The 17,454-nt window shown below is 43.2% G+C and overlaps 1 protein-coding gene across 1 annotated transcript in view; it reads left to right on the forward strand.

Annotated features, from left to right (window-relative positions):
- Positions 1–5,463: 5,463 nt before the first annotated feature.
- The window catches only part of LOC123246683 (solute carrier family 22 member 14-like), a 42,780-nt gene continuing 30,789 nt past the window's right edge, over positions 5,464–17,454 (forward strand). Inside the window, exons 1-5 of the mRNA XM_044675493.1 lie at positions 5,464–5,931; positions 6,594–6,697; positions 12,978–13,132; positions 14,986–15,154; positions 16,282–16,402. Of these exons, the coding sequence (XP_044531428.1) occupies positions 5,464–5,931; positions 6,594–6,697; positions 12,978–13,132; positions 14,986–15,154; positions 16,282–16,402 (1,017 nt within the window). The remainder of the gene's footprint in view (positions 5,932–6,593; positions 6,698–12,977; positions 13,133–14,985; positions 15,155–16,281; positions 16,403–17,454) is intronic.

Consider the following 17,454-nt stretch of genomic DNA (forward strand, 5'->3'; position numbering starts at 1 on the left):
AACAATATGGTAGGGAACAGCTGGGTAGCTCAGTGGATTGAGAGTCAGGCCTAGAGATGAGAGGTCCTAGGTTCAAATCAGGCCTCAGACACTTCCCAGCTATGTGACCCTGGGCAAGTCACTTGACCCAATTGCCCACCCTTTATCACTCTTCCACCTATGAGCCAAATACACAGAAGTTAAGGGTTTAAAAAAAAACAACAATATGGGACTGTCTAAGAAACAGAAGGGTGGATCAATGGAATAGAATTGGGGTAAATGACCTCAGCGAGATAGTGTTTGACAAACCCAAAGATCCCAGCTTTTGGGACAAGAACTTGCTATTTGACAAAAACTGCTGGGAAAATTAGAAAACAGTATGGGAAAAATTAGATTTGGATCAACATCTTACACCCTAAACCAAGATAAATTCAAAATGGGTAAATGACCTAAATATAAAAAGTGAAATTATAAATAAATTAGGTGAACTTAGATTAGTATATCTGTCAGATCTGTGGGAAAGGTAGAAATTTAAGTCCAAGCAAGAGATAGAGAACATTACAAAATGTAAAATGAATGACTTTGATTATATCAAATTAAAAGGGTTTTGTACAAACAAAACCAATGCAACCAAAATTAGAAGAAAAGCAACAAACTGGAAGAACATTTTTATAATAAAATTCTCTGACAAAGGCTTAATTTCCCAAATATATAAGGAGCTAAGTAAAATTTACAAAAAATCAAGCCATTCCCCAATCAACAAATGATCAAGGGACATGAATAGACAGTTTTCACATGATGAAATCAAAACTATCAATAAGCACATGAAAAAGTGTTCTAAATCCCTCTTGATTAGAGAAATGCAAATTAAAGCAACTCTGAGGTACCACCTCACACCAGCAGACTGGCCAATATGGCTGCAAAGGAAAGCGATAAATGTTGGAGGGGATGTGGCAAAATTGGGACACTAATACATTGCTGGTAGAGTTGTGAATTGATCCAGTAATTCTGGAGGGCACTTTGGAACTATGCGCAAAGGGCTTTAAAAGACTGCCTGCCAATCGATCCAGCCATACCACTGCTGGGTTTGTACCCCAAAAAGATAATAAGGAAAAAGACTTGTACAAAAATATTTATAGCTACGTTCTTGGTGGTGAGAAAAAATTGGAAAATGAGGGGGTTGTCCATTAATTAGGGAATGGCTGAACAAATTGTGATATTTGCTGGGGATGGAATACTGTTGTGCTGAAAGGAATGATAAACTGGAGGAATTCCAGGTGAACTGGAAAGACCTCCAGGAACTGATGCAGAGTGAAAGGAGCAGAACCAGGAGAAAATTGTACACAGAGATACACTGTAGCAAAATCCAATATAACTGACTTTGCTACTAGCAGCAATGCAATGACCCAGGACAATCCAGAGGAACTTATGAAAAAAAATGCTATCCATATCCAGAGAAAGAACTGTGGGAGTAGAAATGCAGAAGAAAAACATAGGATCGATCCCGTAGTTTGATAGGGATATGATTAGGGTTTTGATGTTAAAAGATCACTCTACTGCAAATATGAATAACATGGACATAGAATTTGAACAGTGATACATGTATAACCCAGTGGAACTGCTTGTCAGCTCTGGGAGGTGGGAGGGAAGAGAGGTGGGCAATCATAAATCATGGAACCATGGGGAAATAGTCTAAATTTTTTAAAAATTTAAAAAGAATCATTGCAAGTTATAAATAACTCTATGAAAAATTGCTCCAAATCATTAATAAAAAGAAAACAATTATGAGGTTCCCTCATACCCAAAAAGTTGTAAAGACTACAAAAGATGAAACTAGTTCATGTTGGAGGGGCAATAGGAAGACAAATACACAATGGCTATAAGTGGAGATGCAGTTTGGTCCAACCATTCTGGAAAGCAATCTGTAATGGAACTAAAAGAGGAAGAGGAGGGAAAGAGGGAAACATACAGAGAGAGAGAGAGAGAGAGAGAGAGAGAGAGAGAAATTAACCTACTGGACCTAAAGATCAATCCCACTGTTAAATGTAAAGTCAAATAGAAGGAAAAGCCCCAAATTCACCCAAATGTTCATAGCATAGCAGCACTTTTGTGGTGATCTAGAACAGGAAACAAGGTAATGTGAAGATGGGATTAACTCTTTCCTGCCCATTTTTAGATTTAATCACCAAAAGTTGTGGAATAACCAAAGTTATATAGGAATGTGCCAAAAGGAAGAATAAATATGAAAAAGCAAAAGAAAAATAAGACTTATATGAACTGATGCAAAATGGAATAAGCAGAACCAGGAATGCAGTAGACACAATGACTATAGCAATGTAAATGGAAAGAACAAAGAAACAAACTGTATCATTACAGTGACCAATTTTTGCTCCTGAGAAGAGTTTATAGCAGATTTACATAGGAGGATATATATTTATAAGTAAATATGACCCTAAAACACAAAGAATCAATTAAAATTTTATTTTTTTAAAAAAGGCGAGGACCATCTAGGATGCAGATAATCCTTTGACTAGTCAATCCCTCTAATTCCATCAACAATGAGAAGCTATGTGACTTTGGGTAAGTCACTTAACCTCTTGGTGCCTCAGTTTCTTCATCTGTAAATGAGAAAAATAGACTTCGAATGTTGCTTTTTTGAGCAACAATGGAGTATGGATTATTTTATTTTCAAATTCATTTTATTATGCAATGATACTATAGCTTTGCTAAAAGGTTACCAAACTAAGCATTCATCACAACATTTGCAGCCCAGTCAAGCAACTGTCAAAAAATCAGAAAACTTAAAAGGAAATATCTCATAAAAACAGAATTTCCTGACAAAATTAAAAACTGAAAAACTTAACCAAAGTAAGTTTCCCCAGAGGCTCATTAATTAGCCTCGGAAGGAAAGCTGTGTACTGATAGTGAATAAAATCATAGTTGAGTATAGCAGCCAAAGCATGGAATCCAGAGAGAAAAATAAACATATTCAGAAGCATACGTCTTTTGGCTCCACTAAAATGGATAAAAAAATCCACTTCATGGATTGATATCAGAATTTGGCAGTACCTGTTGGTTGAAGAGATATTTGCAAAGATGAAATATGTAAAATCTCATTACAGGGCAGTATTAACAGATAAACACTGGTGATAGATTTCGATGATAGGAAGCACTCACTTTGCCCCCCAACCAAGAGAAATGTTGTGTTTCCCCATAAAGAATTCCATTCTTCTCATTGGTCAACCTGAATTAGCACCGAAAAGTACTCAATTATTGTTATTGTATTTTGAATTTCATTAATAAAAAATGGTTTTCTCTCTCATTCCATAAATGCCTTCCTACCATCCTTGATTTTGTTTCTTGGCCCACAAAGCCTAAGATTTTTACTTTCTGACCCTTTATAGAAAAAGCTTGCTGACCCTCTGGACCGAGACCATCTCTAATGTTACTTGTAGCTCTGGTAACATTCTTTTAACTAATCCTTGTGTGGCAGTTTGGAGCCCCCTCATCCTCCTGGTCACCTTCCAACTTGGGGCATCATAAACTTGTTCCCTTAACATCAATGGCTAGAATGAGCTGGAGTTAGTTGCAGGCCAATCTGGATGTTGGATGGAGAGTCCCTCTCCCCCTCATGGACTTCCTCTTTGTTGGCTAAAACCAATGGCTGGTCCCTTTACTTGGTGTGGCCCATGGTGGCGAGTGTCCTATGAATGCCCCTCCTCTGCTTCCTGCCCTTCCCCCCCCCCATTATGAAGCCACTTCCCTGGTTTTCCCTCCCCCTCCCCCAAAGCCAGAGAATCTTCTTTGTTGTAGGGATCTATTGGAGCTGGACTCTGGGGATGCCCTTGTCTCCATTTCTCAGCTTGGTGACAAGTATAAAATCAAGTGGATCCTGACTTGAAGGTGGCCACCATTGATAGATGCTCAGATATTCTGGTGAGATTGTGGGAATGGTTGACAACAAGGCCCTGGACTTCCCTCTGACCAAGTAGTAGTAGCTCTGGTCCTGTCGCCAGCACCAGAAAGACCCTCTTAATAAGAGGCGTGCATGTTTTGATATGGCATCCCTTGGGCCCTCAGTCCCCTCTAGCATTTCACCTCCAGTCAGGGCTTAATAGTTTGATGAATGAAGGAGGTGGCCATGGGAATAAGAAGCCAAGGTATCTTAAAGCCAGTTGAGTTCCACCAATAGTTTAGACTGAAGCATAGGGGTTCCCTAAATCCTCTAGTGGGGAAGAGAGGAGAATTCTCCTTGAGCCTCAGTGGCTGGCCTTGGACCAGCTCATGCAGACTCTTTGGGGAAATGTCTTTGTATCCCCAGTGCGTGGCCCAGAACCTGACAAGGAGGAATCGAGAGCCGCTCTTCTTCAGGTGATTGGTTCCTTCTCTGAAATGAGTTTTTAGAAATCTGTTGAGAACCTTTTAATATCACCTTCATTTCCAAATCACTCCGTTCTCCCTCCCTTAGCCATCTTGGTTGAGAAAAAGAAACGAAAACGAAACCAGAAAACCTCAGTTCAACAAAATGATCCGCCACATCCGTGATCGGCACCCATTGTCACCTCCCTGGAGCCATTTCTGACCCGAATCAAAAGGCTCCCAAACCTCTTTGCTCTCTTCCTGGGAAAACAAGTCCACGGTAGGGGGGAGAATTCTAGATTAAGGGGACCTGTGTTCTCGAGCCAGCTGTCTGACCCTAGAGATAATCACTGACCGCCCCCACCCCCACCTCCAGGTCAAGTACAAAAGTGTAATTGAGGGGCCCATGAACCCATCCTCACTCTATGATATACTGAGTGACCTTGCGAGGGAGCTCGTCTGAGCATTATGATCCCCATTTTACAGATGAGGGTCAGAGACGTAGAGGCTTGCCTGGGAACGCACAGCTAGTGGAGGTCTGAGCTTGAAGACGAGTCCTGACTGAGAGACCTTCTCCTTCTGCCATGGGATTCGGGAGAATAAAAAAGATAGAGGCACAGAACCTAGGAGCTTATTGACTTAGAAAACTCCCTCCACTGACAGGCTGACATTTAACTCCGCCTCTTCCAGACTTAGAGAGTGGCTTGGGACACTGAGAGGTTCACAGCTCTTCCCAGGGTCACACAGCCAGGATGGGGCAGAGACAGGACTTGAACTCAGGTCTTCTTGGTGCCAAAGCTGGCTGTCTCTCCACTGTGTCATGCTGCTGCTTGTATGTGAGGAGTCCTTCAGAACTGGTTGGCTGGGAAGTGGGAGGGGGAGAGTGGAAGGACTCTAATGGTCCAAAGGGCTAACCGAATCCACACAGGGTATCCATCCCTCCGACTGGCTTTGACCTGACCCCCAGAATGTCAGAGTTGGAAGGGACCTCAGAGATCAGCTAGCCCAGCCCCCTCAATTTACAGGTGAGTAAACCAAGGCCCAGAGGAGTGAAGCAAGCTTCTCCACACATCTTTGGCAGTGGTCCCAGTCCTCCGAGTCTAATTCCTCTGCCTGGGACTCCCCATGAGGACCAAGTTAAAAGAGGGTTCCAGACCAAAGGATGCCAACCTGGCCTCTAGATCTGGTCTTCATTTTTTCCCGGTTGAGGACAGTAGAAGTGTGCTCACATATACAGATCTTCTCCAAGAAGCAGGGGAGTTTGGGACATTTCAAAGGAGGCTGGTGGCCCTCACCTTTCTCCCCAATATACTGAGTGCTTATTTTATATATGTTCGAGCTGTTGTACTTGGGAAAATGCCTCATTACTGCAACACCACTTGGCTTTTGGCCATCCAACCCAACTTGACCACTTTGCAGCTATTCAATCTGACCGTGCCCAGGCAGGCCGACGGGTCCTTTGAGGAATGCCTAATGTACTCGCCTGTCCAGTGGGACTATGACTCTATCGTCAAGTATGGGCTGAACGAGACCAAGCCCTGCCAAAATGGCTGGGTCTACGCCAGCATGGGGGAGCTGTCACCAGTGAATGAGGTTTGCCATCTCACATCTCATTTCCCCTTAGCCCATCCCACATGTGGATTGTCTTTAGCACAGCCTCCAAGATGCCCCTCTCTTATAAAGGAGCCATTCTAGTCCAGGGAATACCAGAACTTCTCCACTGATGTGGAGAACAACAAGCCCAGGGACTTGTTGGAGGAACAGGACTTGATCTCAAGGCTCTTGCCCTTCCATTCCATGAAGCCTTGGGGAGTAGTTGACCAGGTGGGCAGCAAGAAGTGGTTGAGGGTTCAGGTGAGGTGGCCCCCACAAACTCAATTAGGCATGTTCCCAGAGTCTGAGCATTTACAGAGACAAGCCTTGAAGGCTACTTCTTAGGTCTCTGGGGTAAGAGATTTCAAACTGGAAGAGACTTTAAAGGACCGAGAGCCCAACCTCCTCATTTTACAGAGATGGAAACAGAGTCTCAGATTCAATGCCTATTCAACAAGGTCACATGGATAGTAAGGGACAGAGGCAGCTTTTGAACCCAAGACTTCTGACTGAGTGTAGTCTGTCTGCTGTCTCTGCCATGCTCTGAATCTCTGCTCTCCCCCCGTTCCCCCCGCCCCCCATTTATGTCAGGTTAAAGTCTCCTAGACAGCAGAAGGAGGAATGAAAAAACCCAAATACAAATGTTATCTCATCCCTTCCAGTTTGACCTGGTCTGTGACAAAGCCTCAGAACGCCTCATCGCCATGAGTTTTTTTGTGGTTGGCCTTTTGTTTGGATCCTTGATCTCTGGGACCTTGTGTGACAGGTAAGCTAGGTGGAGGGAGACAGAGCCTTGGGGCTGGGCCAAAGGAGTTCAAGGGTGACCCTGACTCTTGATCTTCTTCACAAAGGCTTCATTTCTGCCCCCCTCTCAGGCTAGCATCTGATTGGCAGAAAGGAGGCCACTGGGGCATTCTGGGACAACCCTGAGGTGGAATGAAAAGACCTCTGAGCAGATGCCCCTAGAAAGCTCCAGGTAGCCCTGGACCTCTGGGATTCCCCTCCCAAATCAGGGCCCCTGAGGCAGACTCTCAGAGGTACAAAATGACCCATGAATAGTCCTAGAAATGCTGGGGCAGAGGATTCATTGCCAGCTTTGGCCAGTAGTCAAACCCTAAAAAGCTCTGATGGAAGGAGATGGACTAGCAGCTTCCCAGAGCCAAAACTAGCCATTTGGGAACCCGGGGAAAATGGTGGGGAGAGATGATCAGGAAAAAAAGAGGATCATTTGGGTGTGACTATTGGTAGGGAGTGGAGACACTGCAAGATTTCTAGGTCTGGTGCCAAGGGGAGAGGAGGAAGCATACCCCAGGTTGGGGCTATTGTCTTCTAAATTTCCTTTCCTAGGGCAAAGCCTCAGTGGTGTCACCCTAGTTACATTCTGAGATTCCCATCCCCACCCCCCACTTCTGCCTAGTGGCAATGAACTGCTCTGATTAGGGAAGAGAATGAGAGAGGACTAAGTCTTAGGTTACTGAAATAACTGGAGTCAAAAGGAGGAGAGACTCCCTTGCAAGGTTTCTCTTAGTAAGAGATGAAATTGGTCTTGCCATTGGCTGAATTTGGCTTCACTTACTGACCAAAGCAAAGGCTCATCTTAGCACCAGGTCCTACACACAGAAGACACTTAATGAAAGGTTACGGACCCATTGCCTGTTGGCCGTGTTCTCACAGATGGCCACCTAAAGTCCTCCTTCCTCTTGGAGATCATGTCAGCTCCCTCCAGTGATGAGAGGTGGTCTTTGTAAGTCAATTTGATTCAACTTTCAGACATTTATTAAGCTCCTACTGGGTACGGGGAGGCACTGTACAAAGCACTGGGCACACAAGAAGAGGCCAGAAGCAGTCTCTGTCCTCCAGATGCTTACAATCTAATGAGGGGTGACAACAAACAAATATAGACAGAATGTAATAACTAAAAGAAGGAAAGCACTGGAGTTAAGAGAGGTTGAAAAAGACTTCTTGGAGGAGATGGGATTTTAGTCAGAACTTAGAGGAATCCAGGGAACTCAGTAGTCAGAGTGGAGAAGGGAGGATGTTCCAGGGATGGGGGAGAAAATACCCAGAATTCAAATTTCATCAGGGCATGAAGGTTATAAAACCATAGATTTAGAGCTAGAGGGGACCTCTGGGATTATCTAGTCCAACTCTCACATTTTACAGAGAGGTAAACTGGGACTCAGAGAAATAAGTGTTGTCCAAACTGATATTTGTTGTCTTCATATCAGAGGTGGGATTTAAACCCAGGTCTACCTGCTGCTGGTCCAGTACCACATCACCTGGGCCACACTACCTCTTAAAGGCTAGACAAGGGGAATGCAAGCACTGAAAGGTTCAGTTTAATCCAACTCACCAAGCATTTATTAAGCACCACCTGATGTATGTGAGCTCTGTGCCAGAGTTAAGAGTTACCAAGGCAAGAAGTTTACATCTTTCAGATAGGATAATGAAGAAGCTACAGACAGAAATAAGCCCATAGGAGTATTTACAAGGTAAATGTAATGAGTCAGAGGAGACAGAACTAACAACTTCGGGGTGTCAGAGGACACCTCTGGAAGGAGGCAGCACTTGAGCTGAGCCTTGGAGAGAAGAGGGAATTCAAAAGTAGAGAGGAGAGAAGGGAGAGCATTCCAACAAGGGGGCACAGCCTGAGCAAAGGTGTATATATGGGAAATGGAATGTCATATTTGACTTGGACAAAGTGTACATGAGGAGCAATAATATGGAACAACCCTAGAAAAGGTAGTTTGGAGACAAGAGTGTGGCCAAATTGAGGAGTTTGTAATTTATCCTCAAAGCAATAGCCTTCTTCTGAAGAAACTTCTCCTGAAGGCTCTATTGAGTTAAAAAAGGATTTTCAGTATGGACCAATGACAGCCTGGGAATCTCATTGATGAACCAGTCCAACCAAGCTTAGAGATGCTGATCATCAGGTTGACCACAGGGTGTGTTAGAAACTCCTTAAGATCAAGCTGCTGAATGAGTATGCACCAATGAATGGAATGCCCCAATACTCCAACAGGTCCAAGATTTCATCAATAGGAATGTTCCTCTCCAGGATGTAGACCACAAACCATCCCTGCCTGCCTATCCTGAGGGACTCTAGTACACGTCTTCCATAAGTTTACCCTAGAGAGACCATTCAGTGTGGTGGGGGACTCCTCTCTCTGTCTTGACATCAGGCTGATTCCAGTGGAGCACATGAGTTGCCCCATGGTTATCTCTTGTTTTTACCATGTGTCCAGCCCATCTTCTTTTCCAATCATAACTTTCTTGGGTGACACCTTTCATTCTTCATTTCCATTCTACTTTCTTGTGGAATTTCTGACAGCCTGTTCATACCCACCATGTGCCTCTCCATTGCTCTGTTGACTTTGGAGTCTATACTACTCTAGGACTCAAAGTCATCCAGCATTACTGACAGAATGGTCATCTTAAAAAGCTAGGTTTTTGTTTCAGGAAGCAATTTGGAACCATTAAGGGAATCAGGAATTTCCCCAAAGTAATCCAGCCCAGTTTCCTTCTCCTGTTCACTCTGAGCCACATTCATTGTCTGTTGGCAGTGTCTGTCCATGATATTTGCATGCCATTGCACAAACTCCATTTTCATCCAGCTTAGCACAGTCTGAACAACAGGCATTCTTCATGCACTTGGTGTTTCCTGTGTGGAAGGTTGAGCAAAACTGAGTGACTGCAGATCTCTTCTAGGAGAATACAATATTGCATCGTGATGTAGATGTCATAATGCCATCACAGACATCCCCATCTGTGGGGAATCCCTCTTCAACTTGGACTCTGTCCTAGATCTCCTCCACTCTAGGGATGAAGATCTCTGGCAAGTATAATTCCCTGTTTCAAGCCTTGTTGGATATTCACAATCAGAAAGTTTTATTTTTTCTGGCTGTTTGCTGCATTTTGTCCTTGGCCTGGGAGCTCTTGGACTTGGCTATAACATTGCCAGGAATTATCCTTTGGGGATTTTTTGCAGGAGGTGATCTGTGGATTCTTTTGATTTCTATTTTACTTTCATATTCAAGAATATCAGGACAGTTTTCTTTGATAATTTCTTGTAATATGATGTCTGGGCTTTTTTTATTTCATCATGACATTCAAGTAGTCCAGTAATTTATAGATTGTCTCTCTTGGATCTAATTTCAAGGTCAGTTGTTTTTTCAATGAGATAGTTCATATTTCTATTTTTTCATTTTTCTGTTGTTTTATTATTTCTTGATGTTTCATGAAGTCACTTAGCTTCTATTTGCCCAATTTCAATTTTTTAAATATAGATTTTCTTCCATGATCTTTTGAACCTCCATATCCAGTTGGTCCATTCTACTTTTCATGGAACTCTTTTCTTTATTGTATTTTTTTTTTGCCTCTTTTTTCAGTAGGTCAATTCTGTTTTTAAGAAACTTTTCTTCATTGGATTGTTGTGTCTCTTTTTCCACTTGACCAATTTTTCTTTTTAAAACCTCATTTTCAGGGGCAGCTGGGTAGCTCAGTGGAGTGAGAGTCAGGCCTAGAGACAGGAGGTCCTAGGTTCAAACCCGGCATCAGCCACTTCCCAGCTGTATGACCCTGGGCAAGTCACTTGACCCCCATTGCCCACCCTTACCAATCTTCCACCTATGAGACAATACACTGAAGTACAAGGGTTTAAAAAAAAAACAAAAAAAACCTCATTTTCTTTTTGCATTGCTTTCATTTCTTTTTCCCATTTTTCTTCCATCTCTCTTATTAGATTTTTAAATTTCTTTTTGAGCTCTTCTAGTTCCTGAGACTAATTCCCATTTTTCTTTTAAGTTTTTCATGTGGTTGCTTTGCTCTTACTCTCCCCTACTGAATCTGTACCTTGCTCTTTATCTCTGTAAAAATGTTCTATGATTAGGTGCTTCTTTTGCTATGTGCTAATTTTCCCAGCCTTTATTTTGCCTGTGGACTGGAGTTCTGAAAACTGATGATTTAGTCTCCTTTGCTGATGACTTTCAGGATTTGGCACCGTGAGCTATTTTTACCCTGGGACTAGGGGCTTCACTGCAGGCCTGAAAGGGCCAAGCTCTATGGACTTTGAGGCCTCACTGTGGGCTTGTGTTTGAGACTTCAAGGGGTGGATGTGGGGTGCTCTGCTGTTGACTTAGGCCGAGTCCCTCAGGTGGCCTATGTCCAGGCTTGGAATCTAGCATAGGTGAGGGGGTGGTCAGCCCACACTTTTCTGTGTGTAGTTTTACTTCCAGTTCCCCTTTATTCTGTGAAAATCTACCTACCTTTCAAGTTATTTTTGGTAGAAGAGCCCCCCTCACTCCATATCCTTTTTGTTTCTGTGACTTTAGTCATTCTGAGGCACGATTTTAAGGTTGGTTTGGGAGGACTCTTGGAGTAGTTCCAGCTTTTGCTGCTACTAAGCCACCATCTTGGAACTGCTCCTAATCAAAGTTTTAGAACCAAGTTATTTCCATTATGGCTCTGATGTTAAGTGAAAACTGCTCAAGAGGCACTGTACTCAATCCCTTTCCACTAAAGGGTTTATCTGTTCTGAACCCACTCACACAATCTATACTGATTTCTATCCTAAGGGGTCTGGCCTACAATGAAAGAGAGGTGAGGCTCCCTTTTCTTATGTTCTTTGGCTCAATAAACCTCCACCCTGGCACTCCAAGGATGAGTTATTTAAAGGTTAGGTTGTAGCTTATGTGTACAGTCTCTCCAAAGGTAGAAAGAAAAGTATTTAATATATGATCTCAATCATCTATAGTTCTGATATTTATTTCCTATGCACTAAGGAAATGCTAAGACACAAAAGATGTCCATTGACGATACAACCTGAAACAGGGTTTAGAAGCTTAGCTTATTCTCTCTTGGAAGGCTAATATTTGTTCCTCAGAATATAAAGTGGTTCATAGTCTAAATGGTCCAGTCTTGGACCCATATTTTTGTTGATGGTTGTCTCCTCCAGAGCAATGGGATAGTTGCCCAAGATTCTTTCCTTTACCCCTAGTCAATACTGATCAAAGAGATGTCTAAACTCTCAAACTCTCAAACTCACAAAGTCATCTCCAAGCCTGGACACATCCATTTTGGGGTAGAGACCTGAGAAGTCATCTAGTCCACCTCTCGCCTTTTAAGGATGAGGAACCTGAGACTTAGAAAGCTTAATAACTGGGCCAAGGTCACAAAGGCAGTAAGTAGCTAAGCCATTGGGGGAGGGATAGACTCGATGACTTCTCAGGTCCCTTTTAACTCTAAATATAGTATTCTATAATCCTCAGATATAGTCTACCATTGGATGTTGCTTGCAAACAGCTTCCTTTTTATTGCCCTTATCAAATATATATGGGTCAGTAGTTACTAATATTTTTATTTCCTTTTTTTTCATTTCAAAATAAGGTCTGAGACTTTCCTGCACAGTTAGTATCTCCCCATCCTTCAGATGCCTTGAGGATTGGTCGCTTACTTTCCATGAAATTGCATTGTCTCCAGCATGAACCATCTCTGTGCATGCTAGGTCAAGTCCAGCTGCTTTCCCATCATTTTTTCCCTCCCTTCAATGCTATTTCTGTTTCTTCTACAAGCATATCCAAGATTTGAATAGTAGAGTCTAAGCATGGTAGTGCCACTGTGTGTGTTAGTAAAAAAATGTCATCAGGAAGAGTGTTGCAGATCTTTTCTATCTTTTGTTTGTTGTCCTCCTTCCAGTTTTATCCTTAAATGCCTTACCAATGATTTTACTTAGTTGGGTGTTTAGACATAAAAGAAATCATTAGTATTGTTTTCATTATTTAAGTTCACATTATTGTTTTGGAGTTTTATTGAGCCCTGTATCCCATAAAGGATTCTTTGCTATAATTCTGTTTATTACTTGCATTAATATTTGAGTATTGATATTGACACATGTATTGCACTCTGTCTTTTAAAAATGGGGATATTTTGGTTAAAATCCCACCTAAAAGATAACTCTGGTGCCATTCTTTTGAGCCTATAGCTGTCTTGGGGTTGAGGCAGGGTCTAGGAAATATCCTTGAACTATTTCCCAACCCTCTTTCTTATAGGATTGGCCGCTATAAAACCATTCTGCTCATGCTGCTGCTCTTTGCTGTGTTTGGGTTCGGTACGGCCTTTGTGCCCAACTTTACAGTCTTCAAGACCTTCCAGTTTGCCACGGGTATTGCCATTTCAGGCTATGCAATAAGCAGTGTCTGTTTAGGTGAGCCTTGGGGGCTAGAAGATGGCTTCTTCAGAGGGCTTCTCAATGAGGAAAGAAGAGGGTCCTTGACTCTCAAGATCTATTTATCATCTCTGATAATCTGATAAGGACAGTTTAGTTGATAAGGAAATAATGGACACAGAACATCTTTTAGCTCATGCTTCCAGCTCTGTCTCCAGGAGAGACTCATTTCACACTAAAGAACCCCCCTGAAACTTTGCAGATACACAGAAGTTATAAATTATGTCATATCAAAACACAAAAGGTCTCATTAACTTCAGAACAGATCAAGGCCAAGGCTGAATTTTGACTGGGTTCTTATCAGAAAGCCAAATCTGGGAATATTTTTCTCAGGGTTGAATTGCCCCTGCTAAGGTTTTGGCCTTGGCTATACCAGGCAGCTGCATTCCTGGCCAAAGGGGGAGAGTGTTAACCTTTGAAATGCTGGCCCGCTAGGAACCTAAAGCTCTTTAATAAGGCCACAATACTTTTCAACAAGAAATCACAAGGATCACAAAAGGGGTCAAAAGAGGAGTCTCAGATTTTTATCTATTCTCTTATTGGCTTCCCACACTTGACCTCTTCCCCTTTTTGCTGTGAGAAATTGAGGAGATCCACTGGGGCAGAATTACTTGGTTCTCAAGAATGGACCCTTCTGCACCCCAGTTGTGCAATGAAGAGACAGTAAACTAACCCCCTCCTCACACAACTCAGACACACACACACACACACACACACACACACACACACACACACACACACACACCCCTGACAAGTTCTTCCATGGATCAGCACATTACTGGGTCTATCCCTTCGTGCCCTGACCCATGAGGCTCTTCCAGAAACATCTCAACCTTGTGTTTTGGTATTCCCACTTAGCCTTTTATCTTTTTCCTTAGCTTGGTACCCCCAGAGATTTGGGAGTTATTAAAATTTTTTTTGCTATTTATATATTTTGGGGCTATAATAGATCACCAAAAAAATCTTCAGATAGGTCACTACCACAAAAGCATACCACAGTGTTATGGAAAATGACAAGAAAAATGATTCATCCTGGTGCCCATCACATTTTACCATTACAATATGCCAATTAGCATTACCAAGGAAAGCCAGAAAGGATGAGAGTTTTAACAACATTGCTCATAGTTTTGAAGGCTTTAGAGCTGAAAAGGACCTTAGAGATCACCTAATCCAGTTCCTTAGTTTCACAGATGGTGAATCTGAAACCTAAAGAAGTGAAATGACTTTCCCAAAGTAACACAACTAGTTAGTGGCAGAGGTGGGATTTGGACCAGGTCAAGTGCCTCCGACTTCAAATCCAGTACCTGAAACACAAAACGTAAGAGGCTGGACTCAGTGGCCTGTGAAGTCCTTTCCAGCCTTTTATCCAAGTCTTGACAGAGCTTCCTTGCTCTGCTGACTGGTGCTGCCTTGATCAGATGGACCTCTTGGTCCCAGTTCTAAGGGAGTTTGTGCTCACCTGTTCCCATGAAAGGTATAGGAAGGGCAGACTGGTCTAGGCTGGGAGGACTGACGTGGGATTCTTGGTTCCCATGGGCTGAGTGGTGCCTGGACCTGGACAGGGTGGGGATCCTGGAGAATACAATTCTATTCCCATCTGACCACAGGTTCCCACTACCCTGAGCAGAGTCCTGGCCACTGTTAGGACTGTTGGTTGGTCATGGAATTGGTCGGATGTGGATTTTGATTTCCAAAGATTACTCCTGCAGACTTAGAAGGTCGAAGATGCCATAGATGATTGTGGCATCTACTAGAGCATGGTTTGAAGAAGGCTGAGGCTGCAGAGACCCATGGCAGGATCAGTGATGGTTTCTTATGGATTCTTCCTCTAGTTACAGAATGGTTGGTCCTCTCTCGAAGAGCTCAAGCAATCCTCTTGGCTCACAGCTTTTTTGCCATTGGTCTTGCAATGGTTTCTTTCCTGGCCTACTTCATCGCTCACTGGAGACTGCTATACGTGGCTGGTGGTGCCCCAGCGATCTTCCTGATCTCCTATATCTGGTGAGTGGCCCCAGTGATGTGGAGGGGAGGGAGAACGAGTAGAAAGATCAAGCTAATTCTTGGGCAACTGAGCAAAAGTGAGGCTTGAGTCCTTATGTTCTTGCAGTGGGGAGTGGGGAAGGGTGAAACATTCTGAAGAGAAAGCCTCACCCACCTAAGCCAATCAAGGGATATACCACCTCCAAGGCCTCCAGAGGGACAAAAAAGACAATCTATCAAAAAATTCATAAATGAAGAGGTTGGAGTCCTATTTGTGTCCTCAGATGTGTTCTGGGCCCACCTGAGTATATCCAGATAACCTTTCCCTTTTTTGTCCCCCTCCTTCCCTAAATGCCCTCCTTTTCTTTCTTGTCTTTTTCTCCTTAGGTTAAGTACCCTTGGTGTCCTCCCCACCCCCCATCCCTCAGAGTTCCAGGGAAACACCAGTGAAAGTGGAGGAAGGCAGGGCTAAAAATTCTATCAGGAGGGCCCCTGAGGCCTGCTTTCAGCTAGGACCTAGGTCCATGGGCCAGGATTTTCCATGCTTGGATTAGAGGTCTTTCTAGATCTTATCTACTTAGAATGGACCTCAGAAGCCATCTAGTCTAATCTCCTCATTTTACAGAGAAGGAAACAGTTTTAGAGGGGCTAAGTGACTTCCCCAAAGTCAAACATCCTATAAAGGACAGAGGTGGGATTTGAGCCTAGGCCTCCTAACTCTAGAGGTAGCACTTTTTCTCTGCTGCTTCCTTAGCTCCCATGTATCTATGCTTTTCCTATGTTTGCATCACAGATAGTTTAGGCCAGGCTGGGAAACTGTTCCAGGCTACCGTTGGGGCTCAGGACTTCCAGAGTCCTGGCGATATTCATTGTTGAGCATTAGCCTAACCTAGCAATCTAGACCCTTTCCCCTAAGAAGAGGCCCTCCCTGTGTCACAGAATGGCCCAGAGGTTTCTTGGGAGGAAGCTTAGCTTCTCACTTTCTCAAACCCATAAGGACCAAAGTGACAAGGAACCAGCACCCAGGGACAGCTGTCTTCAAAGGGGCGGAGAGGCTGGGGGAAGGATAGGAAATCTGGCCTCAGTGGAGAGAAGCCTTCTCTGACCCACTGTCAGGAAGAACTTAACCCCTGTAACACCTTTCACAGGATTCTCCCCGAGTCCCCAAGGTGGCTGATAATGAGAGGGAAAATAGAAAAAGCGAAGCTTGTCCTACGCACGGCAGCCTCAATTAATCAGAGAATCATACCCCAAAACCTCCTAAGGCAGGTAAGCAACTCATCCAGGCCTGGCCGCTCTATCTCATTGCCCTTCCTGCCTCCATCCCTATTTATGGAGGATGTCATGCCTTTGAGCCTCTGGCCATCCTGGAATGTTCCAGAAGGGACTTCTGGACCTCCTATCTTGGTCCCTGAGAGAGGGAGTCCAAATTCATTTTTATTTAAACCAGAGAAAAACCTAGAGAAATTCTAACCCTAAGTCAGAGATTGTCTGGAACTGTCTTTGTAATTTATATCTGTCATCAACAAAACCATCTAAGTTTATCACTGCATTTTTTTGTTTAATGGGCTCTAGTTTCCATGGTAGAGGAAACTCCCTTTGCCAATGAAGATCAATTCCTCTTCTGCAACATATGGTCTTAGAAGTGGATCGTACACTAGGAGGTTAAGTGGCGTTCCAAGGGTCTTATACATAGTATGTATCAGATGATTCCAAGACCAGTTCTCAATCATTTACTGCACAGCTGCTTTTTGATGTGTAACCTAAATGGAGGGAAAGCTCACTGTTTCTCTTTAAGACAAAAAAGACCCCGAGTCCCAACTAGGTCACTTAATATTGGACTGTAGGCAAGCCTCTGAGGCACAGTTTTCAGACTACAAAATGAAGCTTAATAGCATTGACACTACCTAGCTCATAAAATGGTACTGAGGAAAATACTTTGCCAACCATAGAATGCTAAATCAGTGTGAGCTGTTCTAAATATTATGATTACTGATAATAATAATGATAATTGTGATTAATGGAAAGGAGAACTAGATTTAGAATGAACTAGATTTGATGAACTAGATTTAGAAAGGATGGCTTCATGGGGGCACTGAGCCCTGAAGGACAGATACAATGTGAAATGAGGGTGGGAAAATTCCAGAACAAAATTAGTAATGAAGTTCAGAAATGACAAGCAGCATTTCCAGAAGAGTGAGTTCATTCCTCAACATTAAAAAAAGAAGAAGAAGAAGGAGAAGGAGAAGGAGAAGGAGGAGGAGGAGGAGGAGGAGGAGGAGGAGGAGGAGGAGGAGGAGGAGGAGGAGGAGGAGGAGGAG

The sequence above is a fragment of the Gracilinanus agilis genome, chromosome 1 (genome assembly GCF_016433145.1).
Source record: "Gracilinanus agilis isolate LMUSP501 chromosome 1, AgileGrace, whole genome shotgun sequence".
NCBI lineage: Eukaryota > Metazoa > Chordata > Mammalia > Didelphimorphia > Didelphidae > Gracilinanus > Gracilinanus agilis.